The 22,145-nt window shown below is 39.1% G+C and overlaps 1 protein-coding gene across 1 annotated transcript in view; it reads left to right on the plus strand.

Annotated features, from left to right (window-relative positions):
• The window catches only part of MYOZ2 (myozenin 2), a 30,096-nt gene extending 14,009 nt beyond the window's left edge, over positions 1–16,087 (plus strand). Inside the window, exons 4-6 of the mRNA XM_044429137.1 lie at positions 2,316–2,445; positions 6,289–6,472; positions 15,654–16,087. Coding sequence (XP_044285072.1) covers positions 2,316–2,445; positions 6,289–6,472; positions 15,654–15,888 — 549 coding nt within the window. The 3' untranslated portion in view covers positions 15,889–16,087. The remainder of the gene's footprint in view (positions 1–2,315; positions 2,446–6,288; positions 6,473–15,653) is intronic.
• Positions 16,088–22,145: the final 6,058 nt, after the last annotated feature.

Here is a 22,145-nt window from a genome sequence, read left to right on the forward strand (position 1 = left end):
TCAAATTTATCATGACACCACTGAAGAAGCACGGCCCAATCTTTCACTGTTGGTTGAAATGCACTGATGTGGTGTAGCTTACACTTTTCATTGCCAGATATATGGGAAGTGATCATCACTCATGAATGGCAAAGTACCAAGTTATTCAGGTCAGTTCAAACAAATGCCAGTAAAAACATCACTGCATTCCACAGAGACAAAGGCTTTGCTTTGCTGCCTTTTTTAGTTGGAAGCTATTTTAGAAAACTAGCTGAATGTTCTGTTCATAACTTTTATATTTTCCCTTCTTATTCACCATTTTTACTCTAATTCCATGTTACAACAATCTGCTCTACAGCAGGGATTCTAAGCCTGGGACATAAGGAGAGTTTCTCAGCTATGAGTGAACAAAAACGGTTCCTTGTTGAGATCTGCTGTTTTTCAACTCTCTGCCTTTCTTCACTGTACTTAAGACCTTTTCATTTCAATGTCATGGCTAAAATAAGGTTTTATTTTAGAGAGCTCTAATTCTATGTTAAAGAAACAATGATTAAGGCTTGGGATGCAGGCTTGGAACTAATGACCCAGCAGAAAGGGTGGATAACTCCAGCCTGTCATTAACCTTCATGAACTGGTCTGTTTTAAGCTTGTTATTACGACTGCACATTGAAGTGGTGTTGAGGGAATTCTTTATGGATACTGTGTAGGAAGGATAAAGCAAATGGAATAAATACACAGGTGTCCAGCTAAGGTGCTTAGGAGTACCAGAGGAAAAGGAGGAAAAGGTTCTTTTAATATGTGTATGGAAGTGGAATTTCAGACAGAGCATGCAGGGAGTAAAAAGATGTTGGCCCATCTTTCAGGTGCCATTCAGAACCTCTTGAAGGACATCCCCTGCCTGCTTCTAAGATAAGAACAATGACACATCAACTTCAATTCGTTTTCATGGTTCAGAAGCACCATTTGTTCTATAGCAGAACTACTGGGAAGAAACCCCTCAGAGCCCTCTCAGCTATGGAGCTATGAGGCAGCTCTCTGTCAAGAACTCTCAAATTCAAAGCATTCTCAATATGTCTCATAAATATTCTAACTGTGGCACATGGGGTATATAAATGCATCTCTCAACATTCTTTTCTTTTGCTCCATGCAACTCCAGGAAAGCTATTTGGAGCAGGGGAACTTTGGTTCACTGGGGTACAAGGAGCTGTGCCAATATTTTTTTTCTCTTCCAAAGCTCCAGAGGGACAATTTGCACCCTATATGGCAGAGGGAAGTTAGAATCCCCACTCTCCAGCTCCCTCACTCCCAAGCAAAGAAGAGAAAGACAAATGTGTTTATTTCACTTTCTTCCATCTTCAATTTCCTTAAAATCTGAAGTGATCTCCACCCTGTTTATGGATAAATATCTAGCTTTGGTAACTTCTTATCAAAAACCTGAATGAAATTAAATGCTCAGGCACTCCTAATCCATCAGGCCACCTGGGGCTTTTTTTAGCAAAAGAAAATGAAACTGAGAGTTGTACTAAAACATGTAATAAATGTAAGAGCAGTAATAATAATAAATCTCTCACATCACTTATAGTCTGTCCATAAGGGGCTGGAAGATCAATTTGTTTTTGATCCATAAGGGTGAGACATGTCTCTGATCAGGAAACTTTGATTTGCTCAGAGCACAGAAACTAAGTTGAAACCATTTTGTGACTCCCCCACTTCATCTGCCTAAGGCCCCCACCCCAACAGCCCTGCCTCAATTTCCCTCAGGGCTTTCCCTACAGGGTGTGCTTTGCTGAGTTCTAAGGGTTGCAGAAGATGGACACCTTCAAAATTAGGGAACTACAGTGGACTTGTGGTTCCTCTGTGGAGTAGAGGTTTCTGAAATAAAAGCCATTCATACTGGTTTTAAGGACAATGAGTACAGTGAGTTTTAAAATAAGGGCATCTCACAACCTTTGCTTCAGGGAAAAAGGATATTCTCATTTAGATAACTCATTTGCCTGGGGCACAAGAGATCTATCATTGCCAGCTTGCCAGATACTTTCTATTCTAGCTTTAGAAAGCTAGTTAATCTCTGTGGCATCTTCATTCCACATGTCTAAAGCAAGAATAATACTTCACCAGTTCATCAGGGTGCCATGGGAGGCTTAGGAGTGTGTGCTACTCAGATACCAAAGCTGGAAGGCAAAAAGCGGTCAGAAAACAATTAAGTTTAATCGGAACAGCTCCAATATCAGCTTTCCAGTTAGGAAAAGCCATGTCACCAGGACTCTGTTTGCATGTCTTTTGGCATCTCCATCCTGCACCTGATAGCTGTGCTATTTCTCCCCATTCAAATGCAGCGGAATGAGATCCTGCAGTGTGTTCCAGTGGAAGTTAGCGGCATGGAAGGTGGCCAGCAGCATGCACCAAGCACCCCTCCCAACACACCTGATCCACGGAGTCCACCAAACCCTGAAATCATCGCCCCAGGTAAGCCACCATGCAGCTTCTAAATCAGAACGGGCATCTTTCTTCAAAAATAAAAATCAGCAAAATCATCCAGGCAATTCCTCCACAGAACAAAGCAAACTTCTAGTTTTATGCCAAAATGGGCGGCACACAGATTCGTCACAGTAGTTTTAACATCTGTGAGATAACCAATGTCAAAAAGAAGCAAAGGTTTTGTAAGATATGGAGTTTCCAGACACATAAAACTGCATTTTTGTCTATAGTGCAGCTCATCGCTCTAACCTTGATGAAGTGGCAGAAGCACAGGATCCAGGTGGATGGATTGCCAAGGGGAAAGTGTGGTGCACACTTTTCTTTTTATAGGCAGGGTTCTGTGAATGCTGCGGCTATGGCTGCCCATGGTGGGAAACAGGAAAAGTCAAACATTTGAACTAGCCCTAGATGGGAGCTCCAGCACAGTGTTAAAACCTTGCCAGCAAAACAGTCACTGGGAGGGCTACAGTACATACCTTGTATGTGTGTTCAGATCCTGTCATCTCCACTCAGAGGAATTAGATAGCGGGTGATGGAAAAGACCATCAAAAGAGACTCGCAAAAGCAGTAGTCTTTGTCAAGATGGATTGGTGAATGATCTGATACAGTTTAAGGCAATTTCATATGTTTGCTCACTGAGGATATAAAAACAAAAGGCAAAAAAAGTTATTACAAAATTACACAGGTGTCCAGGACTGAGCAGAAGGAGACAAGTTGTTTGGCCATTGTTTACACTATTCTAGGCAAGAGTCAATGAGAAGCTAAAGCCATAGCTAAGTGTATTTCATGATTCTGAGACTGCACAATACCAGCACAAAAACAGAAACTGTGTGTATGTGTGTGTAAACAAACAGATGAAAGAAATATAGATAATATATATATGCAACAGCAGAACTTACAATGTGTGTTTTACCTAAGTATGGTGATAATTTCATGTTTTCAAAAATGGGGAATCAACCGTTGTTTCCTTGCTTTTTTTTACAATAGCATTTGGGAGTGTCTCAGGTATAACCTGAAACTATCTCTTGTAAAACCTAATTTAAATGTCTGTAGCCTCTTCCTTCTATAAACAAACTCCATAGCTTCAAGATCAACCATGCCTCTATTTTTTTTTCTTTGCACTTTACTATTTCACTTCTAAGAACTCAAAAGCTTGCATTTTTTGACGTTTGAGTTGGCCTAATAAAAGTATCACACCATTACGAACTTCAGAAGTCTTTTGGAATTTTACCAGAGGTAGAGACTCTGGTCCTCCAGAAGTTTTATTTATTTATTTAGGATATTTATATGCCGTCCTCTTGCAAAAGCCTCAGGATGGCTTACATTAATAGAATACAATAAATAAATTATTGACCCACTCTGGCTGCAGTTAAACTAGAATAGTAAAAAATACAGTATTAAAACTTATTAAATATTGATGAAATAAAAAGGTCTTAACCTGGCACCAAAAAACATATAATGACGTTTTGGCCTATAATTCTGCCCCCATCCCAGCCATTAACTTTTTTGGCTAGGGCTGATGAGACCAAAACATCTGGATGGCCACAAAGTCATGATTTAGAGCATTTGAAGTGCTTACACGTACACTATCTTATACATTATATGATGTCACATTTGGGGTAGACACAACAATTGAACCTGGGTCTCCACAGTAGAACTTCTTATTACTAACTTACAGCAGCTCTCAGACAAGATAAGTTACTTGGTCTTGTTTTGCTTCACAGGTCTTTCCCCACCTCCTTGACTCACAATGCAGAATAAATTGTGCCAAAGCAGCACATTGCCAATTATTATTTATTTTGCATAATTCATACTTCACCCTAGCTCTACTAAATATTGAATTGCTTAGATTTTTAAAGTCAAGTGGGGTCATGTAGAATTATCTTATTTGTGATAAGCTGTATAAATCCATAACTTTTCTGGTTGTTGCAGTATATAACAGACAATACCATTTAGACTGGATTGAGTCTTAATATACAAGTCTAAAGTTGAGTGAAAAAAGTGATTGAAGGAAATCCTTTATTATACCAGAATATCTGAGAAGACACTTTGGTTTTCTGAGAGCAAGAAATTTTTCAGCTTTGGTATAAATGCTTTTGCAGCAAAAACACTTATTTCTTTTATGCAAGAGCACTGAGCCACAAAGGAGTCTGTACATTTATTTGTTTCTTTGTTATTAGACTTCTTTGAAAGCTGCCCATTAGCTCCCTGTGGGGCTGTTACAATAAAGAAACAAGAGCTGGCTACTTTGTAGGAAACTGTTTATTTGATTTGTATCCTGCCCTATTAGCCATAAAGCTCACTTTATTTATAAAGTGAATATAGCCCTTTTCCTTACTTATGAAAATGGATTCTACATATTATTTCTGAACTGATTTATTTGATTAAGGCTGGAATCTAATGCACACTTTCCCGAGTGTAATCTCTGTTGAACATCATGGGAACTGAGTAAACATGTGTACAGTTGTGCTGCAATGTTGTGCACATTTTTCAAACCCTGGAACCATTAAAACCTTCATACTGATAAGCTGTTTCTGTGTCATTCAATATGTTAACTTATGTTTCCATTAAATATTCAGCTTGTGCTTATCTTAAATAGTTGGTAGCTAGATGTCTTCATCAACATTCAGTGCATGTTAAAATGCATCCTTTCACAGATCCATGCCCTGAATGCTATGTGGATTAAACCAATACTATTTTAGGGTACGGAATGATGTTCAGAGAAACAGGAGTCAGTACTGTTGCCTTTTTGCTGTTTTGTGGGGTGAGACCAACTCTTCAGTCCTCCAGCCTTTATTCACCAAACAGCTCATTCATGTTCTTGTGAACTGAACAATAATTTCCTTCCTCTTCATTTTTTCCTTCCGCCCATCCCATGCTTTATGCAAGATGTCAGTCATTTAAAGTTCCTTTTTCAAGTTCTTCCCATCTAATTAAACATTTGTATGGTATTTTAAAGCCCATGTTCAGTTTTGAATTTTAAAAACTGCCTGGCAAGAAGAGGAAAAGTTGACTTTTGTGATGTCACAACATGAGCCAATCAGCTTGTGTAAATTTGGCTTCAGGTGGAAACTAGCCAAACTAGTTTCTCCTAATCTGAGTCCTGGAGGGTAGATCACACATTCTACTTTAGGACTGTGTGTATGCTCATTTATGGTAGCTGGAGGAGATTAGCAGTTTGCTATACCTTTGTGTATTATATGAATGGGTGAACTGGCATAGCTGAACTTTTCAGTTCAGTATATGTCAAATATGTTTTCAATGTAAGTCAATTTTCTAATGCAGTAAAAAAAGAGATTTATAGATATGGGACAGTTTCTCCACTTAAACTCTTTAACCTTTTCTGTATGCTCCCACCTATTTTTGTCCTAATTATGCCACTGCTGAAATTCTGCCCTAGGGTACTTCCATATCAAAACTTTATTGCTAACTTTATTGCAAAATGAATGGGAGTTCCAGATGGTAATTCTCTCACTTGTAAGTCTCCCATGTTTTCCCACAATTTTTCTTCCCATATTTTTCTTTCCATAAAATAAATATGTTAAAGAGTAAATGGCAAAATAGCCAATGTCTTTTTACTGGTGTCATGTCTTCAAGAGCTCTCTTGTCTGGAAGCAGCCCCAAAGTTTTTCCAGACTTTTATTCACTGTCTTCAGAAGGGTTACTTCAGAAGTACTTTAATAGTTGCAGCACCACCATACAATTCCCATGAGATCTTAGAATGACTTATTTGGTTCAAAGAAGATGTGGAGTGAATGAATTCTGTGTTTGTTGCATGAGCAAAGAATGCTACTATAAAATACAAACATGCATATAATTTTTCTTCCAAAGGATATTCTGGACCACTGAAGACAATTCCTCCAGAGAGGTTCAACACTACATCTGTACCAAAATACTATCAGTCACCTTGGATAGAAGCCATCAGCAATGACCCAGAGCTGTTGGAGGCTTTATACCCTAAACTGTTCAAGCCAGAAGCAAGGCCAGAGCTCCCTAATTTTAAGAGCTTTAACAGGTAATTTTGAAAAGTAGCCATGGCTTATCAGTGGGAGAAAATAATAGCATGGAGGCAATTCTTGGGGCATCTTGGCTTGAATGAATTAACAGAATAGACATTTCTCTTGTCCATCTCCACGCTACAATTGTTAATGTCCTGTGGAAAGACTTATCAGAGGGTGTGAGGAAGGGCCTCTAAAAGTGTGGGATGAAGGACAATGGGTTGTAGAAGATGCAGGGAATTGGCAGAAATTGATAAAGGACTCACCAGTTTGGAACAATTCCCTCTTCAGCTTGCAGTCCCCCAAACTAACACTTTTTTCTGATAGGCTTTTAGGAAACAGCAAACATTTACTTATTTTAGAGTCCTAGTCTATTTACATGAATGTCCCATCCTGATGTTTCATCAGAAGTACTTCTTGCCACCCATCTTGGAATGGAGAGAACAGTTTGGATCATACACTGACCCAAACATTCTTCACACAGGACATGCCCCAGCCAAGTTTTTATCTAGCGTAAGGCCAATGAACCAAGCCAGCAAAAAATTTGCCATACATGCTATAAATGTTTAGTTGTTATTCCTTCCCTCATCAGTTTTCCATTTCTAATAAACTAATCTGGTTTATTAAAATTAAGCAGCTTTGAGGTTTAGGAGACAGAATTTGATCCCATGAAAATCTAAAATGTGTTCAATTACCACACATCTTCCTCACATTCAAAAGGCAGCTGGTGTGCTTGTTTACATTTATTTAAAAGATTCAGCTCTTTTAAAACAGCAAAAAGCTGGTTAAATTCTTATCAAAACTAAATCTAGGCATCACATACAAGGAACAGCATATGCTGAAGGTAAGATGATGAACTGGGAAAATAATGTTTACCCATTAAATGGTCCACTTTGGTTTCTAGCAGAAACTCGAGACATGTTGACACTGACGGGAAGTATTTTGGGAATATTTTCACAAAAAGCTGTGGTTCAAGCTTATTCATACTTGTTACAGTAATTTCATTTATTGAGACACTGTGTATGTGCTTTTTTAATGAATAGCTTGTATTTAATTTCAAATGACTAACACAACACACACAAAAAAGGTCCTCTCAGAACCTCAGAAAGGGTTCTACAGAAAACTGAAAACAGGAAACAGGCTCTGCGTGCCTTCAACAGCTTCTTAGTACTAGCATTTCCATTCTGCAAACAGGAGTATGAAAATGTATCTGTGAGTGCAGAAAACTCAGAGCAGGGATAGAAAACCTAGTGCCCTCCAGATATTTGGCCTATGACTTCCATAAATCCCAGCTAATCAGAGATTACGGGAATTGTCAATGTAAACATCAGGAAGACACTTGGTTGTATCCCACTTTAAGAGTACGTTTACTAACTGGAGGCTTAGCAAGGCTGTTCCTGGAATGGGGATAACCATAATCAGTTCCACCAGTGCTACTTATCAGTAGAGAGCTTGGATTCTGCCTGCAGCTGTCACCATCATCTCCGCACAGACTGTCAAAATATAGCAGGAGGGTTACCGTACAGGTCCTACTTCCAGATGACCCCAAATTCGCATGGTAGCCATTTCCCAGTTCTGTATGGGGGAAGTTGCCATGTTGGAACCATGTACGCCAGCTGGCTAAGATGAGGAAGAAGAAAGAGGAAACAAAATGCCATACATGAATAATGTTGTCCTGGATGCTCTTCTTGATGACATACTCTCTTCAGAAGAATGATGCAACAGATGTTGATTCAAGTGATCTCACAACAGCACAAGCTATTAAACAAGGACAAAAGTCACATTTAGTTGTAAAAATGCCAAGAAGCAAAGCTCGGCTTGTGTGCTGCTCTTCTGCTTCATCTTTCACAAACGTAATGAGACCGTGAGGCGTAAACCTGAGGGTCATCCTTAGGCATTCTCAATGAGTTGCTGTTATGTCAACATGGGCAAAGAAACCTTTGGAACTACCTACTCCTAGGGGGATCAATGTCCCATAGATTCCATTGAAAATCTCTGGGAATGGAAAGTGCTTAATCTGAATTTTTTCCTAAAGTTGCAAATCTGTTCCATGTTTGCCTCATTCACACTGAACTCAGGAGTCAGTTGTGTGCATGGTAACTGATATTATGGTGGCATGAATTGTTGATTGTACTGTGAGCCACCCAGAGAGACTTCTGACTATGGGACGGCATACAAATGCAATAAACAAACAAACAAACAATCTTCCTAGGCAACTTTGTTTACATTGAAATCAGGGTAAAACAGCATGTAAAGAAGCCCAGTATGGTACTGAGTTAATTGGGTGGGTGTGGGAACACCATTTAGACAACAATGCTAGTAGTGTGGAAAGGTGAAAGCAATTCATAGGGAGACAAAAGGCCAGAATTAATACACACACACACACACACATCCTACATACACAAACACACACACACACATTCACTTCTGTGGCTGCTCTCTTGCATACAACAAAAAATTCTATTTTTAGACTCCAGTCATTACAGGTAATTAATCTGATTGCAGTTTTGGGACAAAGGGAATTGATGTCATCCTTAGGAGGACACAGTGACATAAAGATGACATCAGACTTTGAGTGAGTCAGATCTTCTCATTTGCACAGTGTCACTGCAGGAAAAAAAATATTTCAAGGAAATGTAACTGGATATAACACTTCAGTGTCAAACTCATGGCTGACCAAGGGGATATGAGGGCCAACTCCCACACTTGAACTTGAAAAGTCTCTAAGCCAACAAAGCGTTGTGTGTTTCTTTCAGTCTTTTATTTGTGACCTTAATAGAACAGGCTCAGATAAAAAGCATGAATGCTGTTGCAACATCCTCTCAGTTATCAGACGCTACCATATTGAAGTACTGTTCATGTCCGGCTGAGACAAGTTAAAACAAACTGGAACAGATTCAGAAGACAGCTAAAAAGATTTAAGAGGCTTAGAAGGAAAATGCTATTTATTATGATTCCATCTATTTATTTTAAACATGAGTCACATTTGGTGCCACAATAGGACCCAAAGTAATGCACAGCATAGTAACAATAAACTCCTTAAAAGCATCGTAAAATACAGTAAAAATATAAAGCAACCCAAACACTAAGCAGAACACACAAAAACAAAGTCTGCCAGATGCATCTGACATTTAAACTCTGAGCTACAGTAAGGACAGAAGTAGCTCAAAGGCCTGGAAGCACCTGTGGCCTCTTCAAGATGACATCAATTCCCTTTGTCCCAAAACTGCAATCAAATTAAGTAGCTGTAATTACTATAAAATACCGTATCTAAAAGGAGGAATTGTTGTGAACTGTCCAGAGAGCTTCAATAATTGGGTGATATATGAAAATAATCAATAAAATTAGAAGTGAATGCCTTCCATAATATAATTTGGAGAGCCGTTGTGATGTTGTGATTGGAATGCTGAACTGTAACCAAGGTTCTAGGCCTAGGTGGCCATGAAGTCCTTGGGGTGACTTTGGACCCGTTGCTGATTCTCAGTGCACCTCAAGGATAAAATGGAGAAAGATAAATCAGGCTCCTGCAGGAAGCGCAGGAAAAAATATCGCAAATAACCATCATGATCATGTTTATTATATAAAATACCTGTACCCAACTTGTCAGACCCCCCCCCCGCAACCATTTTCCCTCTACTCGTGGGGCATCACTTCTGCTATTAGGGCAGCTCGCATTATTATTCAAAACACATGCCAGGTATCTAAGTCAATATCTCTACAAAGACATGGCAAAGTAATCATGGCCCCTAGACAGCATTTAGAAGGCCATAGGATTTTTGGGTTTCCCAGATCCAAGTTTGGAAAAGTGCTCTCTCAATGTATCCTTCTTCCGTCCTGCTCTGAAGTGATGCAGTTAGATGGCTGCAGCTGGTGGTCTAGGTGCTTTACAAGGTAAACTGAGTCGAGAGACAACCTTCACCTCTGTGCTCCTCCCACTCTGCACAGAATGTCTGCAATTCTTCAAGTTTGGAGGCCTCTGTGCATCCTGATTGGACTGTACCTTAAAAGATCTTTTAAAAGATTATTACCTTCTAGACTGCCCTTTATTCCATCTCCAAAGTGGCTGAGTGGTCCTGTTAATTGATCTTCCACTTCACAGTTAGTCTGGCCCTGTACTAGGGTTTAACTAGAGCTGGGATTTCCGGAGCTTAACAAGGCTGCCACAGATACTACTTTTATTAATGCCATTAAGAGCACGAGCTAAAATTAAGTCTTCATGAGTCATATTAGACCTTGCAGACTTGGCGCAGTATGGAACAGTCCATCTACTCCACTTGCCAACATGTTCCAATCTTGGCCCTCACACAGCACTATATTTTTTATTTTAAGAGGTTGAATTCTAAGGATTGCTGTTAACTGACTTTCCTCTTATGGTTCTTTAAATGACCAGGAATTCTAGTCAAGTAACCAATTTCAACTTCGGAGTAATTGCAAAATGCCACCCTGAAGTCAGGCAGGCAGTCAGCCCCTGGATGTTCAGTGACTCTTGTTGCCTTTCTCTCAATGTGTGGATAGATTATGTTTCCTCCCACAATACCCAGCAAATGTTAATATAACAGGAGGCAAAAGGGGTACATTCCTACAAAACTATGGGTTTCAATGCATGTACTCAAATTAATGCATGTACAAACTCAAATTAAAGTTGTTAACTGAGAAAAGCTAGTTGAATTAACCTTAGTTTCATGACAATAACTCCAGAAGTGCAGGCAAGTTGAAAAACTGGTATCTTTCTTCATGGGATTCCCAGAAAAGAGTCATTTTAGAAAATTCTTCCTCCATCATCCTTAGTTAAAGAAGATACATCACCATAGGACTGCCTTAGCCAACTTGGTACCCTTTAGAGGTTTGGGGATTACAACAACCATCATCCCCAGAGATGCCCACAGTCAAGATCTCTGTATGCATGGCTATACAGTTAAATAAGTGGTGTTTGAATGTGACAAATAATAGGTGTGACATAATTAGAGTAAAAACAAAATCTTGCATACACTTAAAAACTAGCCAATTTACTGCAACATATGCTATAAGGGGTCAAAGTGGTCATTATGGCTGGGACTGATGGCAGTTGTAATTCAAAACATCTGGAGAGCACCAGGTTGGGCAATACTGCCATAGGATATAATACACATCTGTTTCTTTGTGTCCATTTGGAGGAATGTAGTAATCCACCTATGTGGTTAGGACACATCAAAACTATCTTTACTTGTTGTATTATTATTATTATTATTATTATTATTATAGTACTATGAAAATATTTTCTCCACCCATTTTTCCCCCATTAGGAAAAAATCCAAAATAAAACCTTAGGTGAGAAATGAGGCACTGTGGAATGCCTAGATGTAAAAATAAGCAGGCTTGACTGGTTATGCCTCTTAGCCGTGTTAGCAATGTTCCCTTCCTGTAATGGATTGTTTTCAAAGCATCAAAGGAATCCAGCTCTTCTGGATGTGTGTTGCTAATCTACATACAGCAAGCTAACCAGGCAAGCTGGGAAGCATCTCCTGAATTTGTACCACAGACTTATAATGTCTGTAATGACCTCAAAATGTTGTCAAGCATCCTGGCCACAGAACTTTCATTTTATGAATAATATCTGCCTTATGACTGAAATGAAATTGATCCATATCTGTCTATTGATCTTGGCATGTTTGCTTATTAATCTGGGTACTTTAAGAATTATTCTGAATCAAGTCTACATGGTGATGTTTATAGCTATTCTCTCTAAATAGCCAATCTCCACACTTTTGTTCTCTAGGCATGTGTATCCCATTGCAGTCTCCCTCACCCCCAATAGCTAAGGACTAAAGACTAGACTAAATGTAAAAATGCTTAACAGCTCTAAAATTAAATTAATATAAATTGTTGACGGTATTATTTTTATCTTTATTTACACTTTATACCACCCAACAGCCAAAGCTCTTTGGATGATTCACAAAACAAAAGTAAATGCTTTAATAATAGCATATAGCTAACATTCTCTCTCTCTCCCCCCCCCCCCGCCTTTCTCTTATATGCGCGCGCGCACACACACACACACACACTGACACACCCAGAAGGAGAGGGAGAGGGAGAGACAGACAAATAGGTCTTTCTTCGCAAGCAAGCCGTCCCAATCTGTTGCTTTCCCTCCCTTAGCAAACTGGCCAACCCTTATACATAAAGCACCTCATGGTAAAGGAGGCTTTAGTGTGAAATGTACACGTTGCTGAGCGCCTTGGGCATGTACATTTCCCCTTTTCACGGCTGAAAGGGGGACTTCGGAGGCATTTGGAGACATTCCATTGTTAGTTAACCATCATTGAACCAAGAATTGTACTGTAACCGTCACCATTGTGACCTGACAAACTGGCCGACTACAACTGAACATAAAATCTTCCAACGCTTCCAGAAAGGAGAAGGATGTGTGAGAGCCCAGGGCTCACTGGGACTTGTTTGTGCTTGTCATGCTAAACCATGGCTTCACACAGGACTGGGAATCTGCTGGCCTCCAGATGTTGTCCATTGCAAGAATAGCTACGCTCTGTTTCAGTCAAATGAAATACAGATGACTGGCAGCAGTGCCTTGTGGGATAAGAAAAAAAGGTGAATATCTTTAAGAAAAGGCAAAGTGACTGCCATCCATTTTCTGCAAATGTCCTTGATGCTTAGACAGTAGGGCTCCATGTACTGCTAACCTTTTCAATATAATAAAACTTAGTAGTGCCTCCTAAGTACCTAAGGTTTTGTTTGGAACCAGCATTTCAAATGTTCTGCAAGTTTACTAAGTTTCACTGACATTCAAGCTTTATGGGGAACATCTGAGAGCTATATTCTATGAAAGAATAATAGTAGTTGTACTGTTGCCTAAAATTACATGTGATAACCCGATTGTGTAACTGCTCTGCTTATGGAAAGTCAGCCTCTTCCACGAGTCACAAAACTGAGAAAAGAACCTAAGGTTGGGCTAATTTTCTTCTGTATAATATACCTACTCTTCGCTATTACACTCAATGAGCATTTCGGGTTTTTTGGCACTGAGGTTTGATTGCAGACCTCAGTGAGTCAGACTTCAAATTACATGTTGAGGTTATATGAAGTAGGGCATTATGACTCTTTGGCATCATCCAAATGATTGCTTCAAGGACTTTACTCCTGCCGTATGTGAATATTTACAATGTAATTATTCTCTTCTTTACCGTGATCACTATGTGTAACTATACAGCATGCAAATATATATTCTTAACACTTGATGTATGTGTATTTTAATTAGATGGTACTACTGCTAACACATTTAAAAGCAACATAGATTTTTTACAAACCTGCAAAATCCATTTATAATATCAGAGTCGGTATAATTTGTTCATCATCCAGTCCTCTGCTGGAAAGTTACTTAGAGCCTGATAGCTCATGTGTATATTTTTAGCAATGTCATTGGGAAACGGTGACAATATGTTATGAAATAGAACTTACATATGAAGCTGCCTTATACAGAATCAGACTGCTTGTCTCTCTGGATTAAGGTTGTCTTCTCTGACTGACAGCAGTTATTCAAACAATTACTTTTCCAGCCCTGCCAATGAAGACACTTTTAGTTTTTAAGCAACTTTAAAACAGGAAATAAGTGGCAAATCTGTTAAATATATGTCTAGTGGCTATGGCTTTTCATTTTTACTCAACAGTAGATAGAGCAAAGCCAACCTGAACTTTAAAAGATCACTCACACAAACACATCCTGATCAAGACTGAGGGCCCAGTGCCAACTCTACTTCCTTTCTAATAATGGAAAACAAACACAAAGCTGCCACACTGGGGTAAGAAAACTGTGGCCCACCAGAATTTTTAGCCTATGTTTGTTTTGGCCCATCCTTTGGTATGCTATGCATGGGCTTTCCCATTTCACCAAGTATTCCCAATCCATTTGTGTTCTAGAAAGGACATGTAATATCCAAAACCATTTCTGAAGGTTAGCAATCTACATCCTGATTGTCTAGTTGAAGACCCACAGAATTCAAAGGAACATTTTCCCAAGTAAGCTTTTCAATTGTGAAGCAGAATCCTACATAAAAGTTAAATCTCACTGCACTTAGTGGGTCTTATTGTACAGTACCTGGGTTTAGGATTGCAAACTTAACTTGGAAGTGCCCTTTCTAAAGGATGTATAGCATTCAAATGCATTCTGCATGTAGTGAATAGTTTTACATCATTAAAAAGTTTATTTCAAAAAATCAGCCAAAAATGGGTTCTAGCCACTCCTTCCAGATGAAGGAACAAGTAATAGTTTACCTTGAAAAAATGCTAACACCAATGAAGCACTCTGGTTTCAATCAGGTATTCTGGTATAAGGATTTTAATATTTCCAGTAAGTACCACCCAAATACACAAACATGCACACAGCAACACATGTCTGAACATTTTACTCCTCTATATTTGGGGCAGGCAACTTGTGTGGCTGAAGGCTGCATGTGACATTAGGTGGGTGTTGCAAGCATATGCACGCTGCCACATCTCCCCCCCCCCACACACACACACACCTCCTCCCCAGATCTAGATCACTGGGTAGAAAGACTTATATCTTGCCCTTCTCACTGTTATCTCAATGCAAGTTGAGGGTGAAGGCGATGTTAAAGCACTTTGATGGGAACATACATGTGCAGGGATTACTCTCCTTGCACCTGCTGTTTTCTGGCACTGGGAATCAGACCATGCAACATAAGTTATCCCTGCATACCTGTCCTCCAACAGTAAGACAAGTCAGTTAAATTCTTAAGGTGTGTGTCTGTGTGTGTTTTATAAGCAACCTGCTGATTTCAGTTCAGTCAATGTTAATAAGAGAATTAACATAAATCTTTACTTACAGCTCTTGAAATGGTTTATTGCTGGTTAGGAAATGGACTCTTACTCTCTTGCAATCTAGACTGGTCCAGTGCTGCTAGTCTTCATTGGAAATGTACATCACCTTGAGTAGATCACAATAGTGATCATATCAATACCTACTATGATTGCATCTTAGCAGGAAAGTGGAAAATGTAGTGACTTGCTGCAAAAGGATCAATGAAATAAAGCCTTGGACATCTAGAGCCCTGGATGTCAGTACCAGGTGTTTCAAAATGCAATCAAGGGAAATAGTTCTGAAATTCTTTTTTCAACTGCAATTATGGTTTTTTCTTATGTTGTTTTAATTTATTTAACGTTCATTTACTGTTTTCTCATCATCTACAGAGTTGCCACTCCATTTGGTGGTTTTGAGAGAGCATCAAAACTGGTTAAGTTCAAGGTACCAGATTTCAACCTTCTGCTGCTAAATGATCCACGATTCATGGTCCTTGCCAATCCTCTTTCAACCAGGCGGTCCTTCAACAGGACTCCTAAAGGATGGACTTCTGAGAATATTCCCATTATGATAACTATACAGCCTACAGAGGCCAATGGTATTCCAGAAACCGATGACCTGTGAAAAGAAAGTGGAGCATGCTTCACAAATCAGAATCTATATGTTGGTATTCTGATAGTTTAACATGTGCTACTTCTGTTCCAACATCCTATCTTATGTAGCTGAAATATAACATCTAATACTGTAACTTTTTTCTGGAGTTTTAATTTTCTCCTACATATCTAACACAAATAAAATAACTTGTCCATTACTCAAAAAAAAATCCCTGGTTTTGATGTTTCTGTTTCTTTACTTTCTAGCTCCCCTTTACTCTATGAATAAAAAGAAAGTTGGGCAGGACAATTCATTGTGGCTGCGAGTAACCCTCTGAACTCAAAGGATTACAGGCATCCTGTGGAGGAGGAAGGAGTACAGATCCAAAAGTCATCCCTGTGCTCCTTCTGCCCTAAAAACATGTAGTCACTAAGTGTTTTGCCCTGGAGAAGGAAAGGCGCCCGAGATGCTGCTAGGATACCATACATCCTGGCTGAGCCTGTCTTCTCCCCACCCTGCTCCCTGGAATGGCCTCAGAACAGTCTCTGAAGTGGTTCTTGTGATGTTGAAGCCACAAGCACTGTAGTTCTTTCCATGCTGGCCATGAGTTTGGAAGAAGGCTTCTCCAACCTTGGAGTCGCCGCTTTCACTTCAAAGTGAGTTTCTGATGTCAGAGCTGGGACTCCAAACTCTGCTTGGGTCATCCAAATAACATCTAGTGGCTGTAGGACTGCACACCAATTGATTTTGCATTGTCACATCTTCATAATAAGATGGGAGAGAATAATAAAAACTACTCTACTATTACTAATTTGTTTATTAATTCTGGTCTGGGCAGACACATTTAGAGTTGACACCAGAAACATGAAAGAAACATCTTGAGTAAAAATAGTACGCAAGTTTTTACTTCTGCTGTGAAAATCACCTTATTGTTAACAGTTATCCTGTATGTTGAATATTTATACACAAATATAACAAGGTATATGATACAAGCATTTTGTCTGAGAAACTCCTCCAAGCTGATAGAGTAGAAAACATCAGAATGCTGTGAACAGTACATGAATAAACTCAAATATTGCATGAAAGCATCAAATCACACTTAAAGATTAAAAAATGGTTCAAAGTTAAGAATACACATTGCTTTGCCAGAGTGTAACAATTTCTCCATAAACAAAAAATTAATTTAAGGCAGAGTCCTATACATATTTAAATAAAAAGAATCCTACAATTCCCAGTATGGCTGGCTGGAGAAAGCTGGGAGTTGTAGGCCCTTTGCCATCTAAATATGTATAGCATTGTGTCCTTAATCTTATAAAATGTTATACTTCTCTCAAAAAAAAAATCTTTGCATGTTGTGTTTGCTAAAAAAGTTTAAGGAAGTTATATTTTTACTGCAGGAATATCAATTTTATTCACCAATATTGAATGTTAGTTTTTATGATAACTGCTTGTGCACATAATTTGAATCTTGAAAGAGTATTTTAGCACACAATTTCTCATCAGTAATCTCATCATGCATGATCCAGATCAAACTGGATCATGCATGATATTTTGAAGACATTTACAGACACCATGATCACGTTTTCTAAGATCGATGCCACTTGAACTAATGCTTCTTGTGAATGTACAGATCTGTCAAGAGCCATGTATGCATGGCTATATAGTCAATGAGTGATGTCTGAATGTGATAAATGATAGGTGTGTCATAATTAGAGTAAAAACAAAGTCTTGCAGACACTTGAAAACTAGTAAATTTATTGTGACATATGGTATCAAGGGCCAGAGCCTAATTCAGCAAACACATGCTCACCTAGGACAGCATGACAGAGAATGTGGTAGAATTCTTGCAAATGAGAAAGAATATGAAATAAATGTTTTGAAAGAGAAAGAATGTGGCATATATGAAGACCAATTGAAATTTATGGGACTGAAGATTACCTTTCTCCTTTTTTACTGAAATTGATAGTATTGACCACATTAGAATTTTTCTACAGCATGAAATGAAATAGTACATCATATTTCTTAGAATTCAACTTCTAATTTATTTTGAAGGAGTGAGGCACATCTGACTTCATGTTTGGAGGGTTCTTGAGCTTGGCTTAAAGTATTTAGGAATCAAAGTGTATCCTTTGATGGAGGAGGGGAGCAGAGCAAGCAAGCAGAGAACTTATCCAGCTCATGTACCATCACAATCAATGCTGTGGCACAGAGTTCAGCCATGTCAGGTAACTGGCCTACTTTTTCTGAGGGTTCATTATCTACTCATTGCATCTCCTGTTTGCAAGGAGTTGACTGGAGCCCCTCTATTGATTCCAAGTTAATTTGTTGATCCTTCTCTAGGGAAGAATTCACTCTGTTTCTTTTACTGTTGTTTGTCCCTTGGTGCTGCTTCCCTGGACCAAGGTATCCAAGATGTTTCCTGTGACCTTCTGAACCTGTTTGCTTCCAAATCTACTCCAGTCAGATTTCTGCTGAGATTTCATGAAAAGAATCCTTTTCCATCCCAGCCTTTAGAGACTGATTTCCCATACAGCTTCTGCCCTGACTATGATTCTTCTTTCCTTCTCTGTATCTTGATCTGAATCAAACCACTGCATTTCTCTGGTTTGTTCCATTGTCATTCTCTTAAACATGGAAAACTTGCGGCTCCATCAGTCTTAGCCAGCACAGTCAATGGTGAAACCAGGCAGTGGTTGTAGGTGAAATTTTAAGGGCCACAGAAGTTGTTCATGCCTGACCTATCTCCTCCTGACAAAGATACAAGTAAGATTGGCCATACAATTTTAAGGAGATTACAACAGGATCTTAGATGTGCAGTCTAAACCAATGCGCATTTACTCAGAAATAAATTCCATTAAGTTTAATGGGGCTAACTTCCATGTATGTAAAAACTGCATTCTTTGGCAGAATATTGGGGAAACAATCTTATGCACACTTTTCTGCTCATAAACCTGATTGAACTCAGTGGGAGTTGGTTCAAAATAAACATGCCTAGATTTGGCTATGTTGGTTTTTGCAAAAGATATACAATAGAGGACATTTTGGAAGCAGAATTTCATACTAAGTTAAAAAAATATATGTTTTAAGAGAAAAAGGGTAAGATATATTTTGCTGATAAAGCAAAGACTAGAACATATAAAATACTGATTTTAGAGAGATCTTCAACTTGAGCTCAATGGGGTATATCTCTTGAGCAGACATGGATTGGATCAGGTTGTTAATATGCCCTTATGTATGCCACAAAATCTTGAGCATGGACATAATGCAAAAGGATCTTAGTTTAATTAGAAGTGGGCCATCTTACATTCCAAGCAAAGCAAAATCATTTTGGTGATGTGTTGTTTCAATTAAATTACACATTATCTGGATATTGTACAAAATGGTGGCCAATACTACTATTCTGAAATCATAGTAATTTGGTCTCTCAAGAGGTACGCAAAAAGGCAGGATTCATAGTACGCACTGCTTGTATAAGGTGGTGTGTGATGGGATTACCTGCACTTTTTGCATGTTAAAATCAGTGTTACTATATATTTCACAAATTCCAAGTGCACTTTTCTCATGTTCTAATTATTTCTGTTTAACTATTTCCTCTAGGCTGTGTGATTACAAAAATAAATCAAATTCCTTTTAATGTGCACTTTCTTTCATTCATGTTTGCTAAAACCAACTCAAGTTATATATTTGGTCAGGTACTTACAAACACTACAGAGCTGAAAGAGGGACAAAAGTGAAAAGTACAGGCGCCGGTTTCCCCTTCCCTGACTCAGAAAATTCTTTAGAATGATCAGATTTTGAACCCAGAGAAAACCCAGCTGCCTGATAAAACTGCTGGCAAATGGAGCCATTGCTCCAAGAGCAATGAATAGGTAGTTCATGAAGCCACTCATATGGAAGCAAGCTTAATATTGCAGATATTTTAGAATAATGCCTTTGAACTACCTACCAAATTATAAGACAGTGAAAGGGAGTGAAGAGATTCTTTCTCATTAGTTGTTTAAGAAGATTTTGCCTCTCAGAGGCTGTAACAATTCGGTTTCTTAGAATTTCTCACTCCTTTCATATGCTTGCCTTCAGCATCAAGATCATAGCTTTTTAAAAACATATTTTCTCATTACAGCTCTACTGGGAAATTGGTTTAATGCCTGTGTATTAAGCAGGATGTATAATCAGGATCAGATAAGACCCCCACCCCCCGCCAACAATTTAGAGATTTCCTTAACATGAATTTTGCTGATATTTCTTCCTTGTGCCTATTATTTATTCTTTCCAAATTCTTGCTGACTGGGCTTTTCCTCTTGCTGTGCTCCCCATTATGTGATAGCACTTTTACCTCCCAGCTTATTTAGTACATTTCTTTGGAACCATTTTTTCCTGTGTTCCCTCCACTTCTTTTGAGCTTAGCTGCAGGCACAGTTGTAAATACTTTAAACATTCATTCTTGGGTTTTTTCCTTCCTGTGCATTTCCCAGTACCCAAAGCAGCAGCAGACACATAATAAGCCCTGCTACCATTATTTCAATCCCTGCTGATTTTACCTTTAACTTTTCTAAATCTTTTTTAAAAATCTTTTATATGGCCTCTAAAACCCTCAGACATATATCTGTCAGAAAAAAAACCCTTTTAAAAGTCATCTAATATTTGAAATAATGGAAATTTATTCCAGACTACTAAAAAAATTGGGTTTGGAACAACAGCAGTCTGCATGTCTGAATAACAAGGGAAAATGGGAAAGAGCAGCATATTTCTTACAGATTATCTATTTCCTCAGTAACTTAACGCAGAAAAATAAGGCTCTCACAATTAATGGAGCATTTGTTTCTAAAGTTCCTAACATCCTCTACTGTGTAAAATACAGGAAACTTTCTGCATGTTGTAACAATGCATGATATAGAGAAAGCATGTTCCTAACAAAATATAAAAAGTATAAGAACTGATCTTTTCATGCCTTTCCACATTCATACAAATCAGCTGATACGGTCCAGATATTTCTCTTAGGATACTGGCTAACAGGCTTGAAATACGGAATAATGGAAGAAAGCCAGAATGTGCTGCCCTGGAGAGTTCACTTCTTGGTGCAGATGTCATATTGCTTCGGCTGGCTGAGTCACAGAACTGAGCTTTTTACATTGCATAGTAAATTTATTTGCAAGGCTGTTCACCATCCAGGCAGAGTAAGAGGGAAAAAAAATAAAATACAAAGACTTCATATACTTCCACTGAATTTGTTGGGAAGGGGAGAGAGCATTCCCTGATGAATAATACGATTAAACAATTAATTAAACTGTTGGACTGGATAAAATGTAGATAATTCAAGCAGCAAGTACTGGAGGAAAGAAAGCAGAGGCAAGGTACTGGGGGACAGAACCGTGTGAAATACAAAGCTTGCTGCTGCCCCTAAATCAAGTTCTGAATCCAAGGTGCAGGCAGCAAATCCGGTCCTCTGAGGGTCTCCAGGAAGCCATGTCCCTTCACCCAGCACAACCCCTTTCCTCAACACAATTCAGTAACTGAAGCTCTCTGGGCAGTGCACAACTGCCCATCTTTTTTTGGCAGTTTCCTGGCTTTTGTGCCTTTCCCCGGCTTAGGTGTGGGCAGTAAGAGCTTTAAGCTAAAAAGTACTGGCATTTTTTGGTATGCTGGGCCCCACCCCCTCCGCTTTTGGTCCTGCCCACCACTGGAATGTGTTCTCAAAAATAGAATTCATCCCTGAGACTGAAAGAGGGAGGCTGTGTTAGGGGGCAGCTCAATAGGGCTGGAGCCTCAAATCTCTGGGCAGCCATCTGCCTCATCACCATGCTCCATGGGTGCCTGATGAAATAAAAGCAGAGGGAACTATTTGCTGGGCTTTGGCCCACATGTGCTTCGCCTCCTTCTGCCTCTCCCCACCCCCCCCCGCCAAAAAAAATCAAATGCTCTTCTTTCTTCTGCCCACAGATTCCTTTTCACAGGTAGGGATATCCTTAGGAGACAAGGTTCTTTATGGACACAGACAGATTATAGAGCATATGTAAATTAGCATATGCAAATCTGCTTTTTGTCCTCCAGGCATGAGTCCCACACCATGCCTTGCACAACCCTTGATGAAAGAGGTTCTGTACACCTGCCCTAAGCTAATCTGTCCTCAGGTACAGTGGAGGGTAAGGGGTCCTGTCCTTTGTCTCAGGCAATTTTTCCTGAGCCACCCCTGCAAGTAGGGCAAGGGTTCAGCAGTGGTTTTAGGAATGCAACATCCTCACTTCTGCTTTCTTCCTGCCAATAACGTACACCCTCTCTAGCTCTTAAAC

Source organism: Varanus komodoensis, unplaced genomic scaffold (assembly GCF_004798865.1).
Source record: "Varanus komodoensis strain SLA01 unplaced genomic scaffold, ASM479886v1 scaffold2, whole genome shotgun sequence".
NCBI lineage: Eukaryota > Metazoa > Chordata > Lepidosauria > Squamata > Varanidae > Varanus > Varanus komodoensis.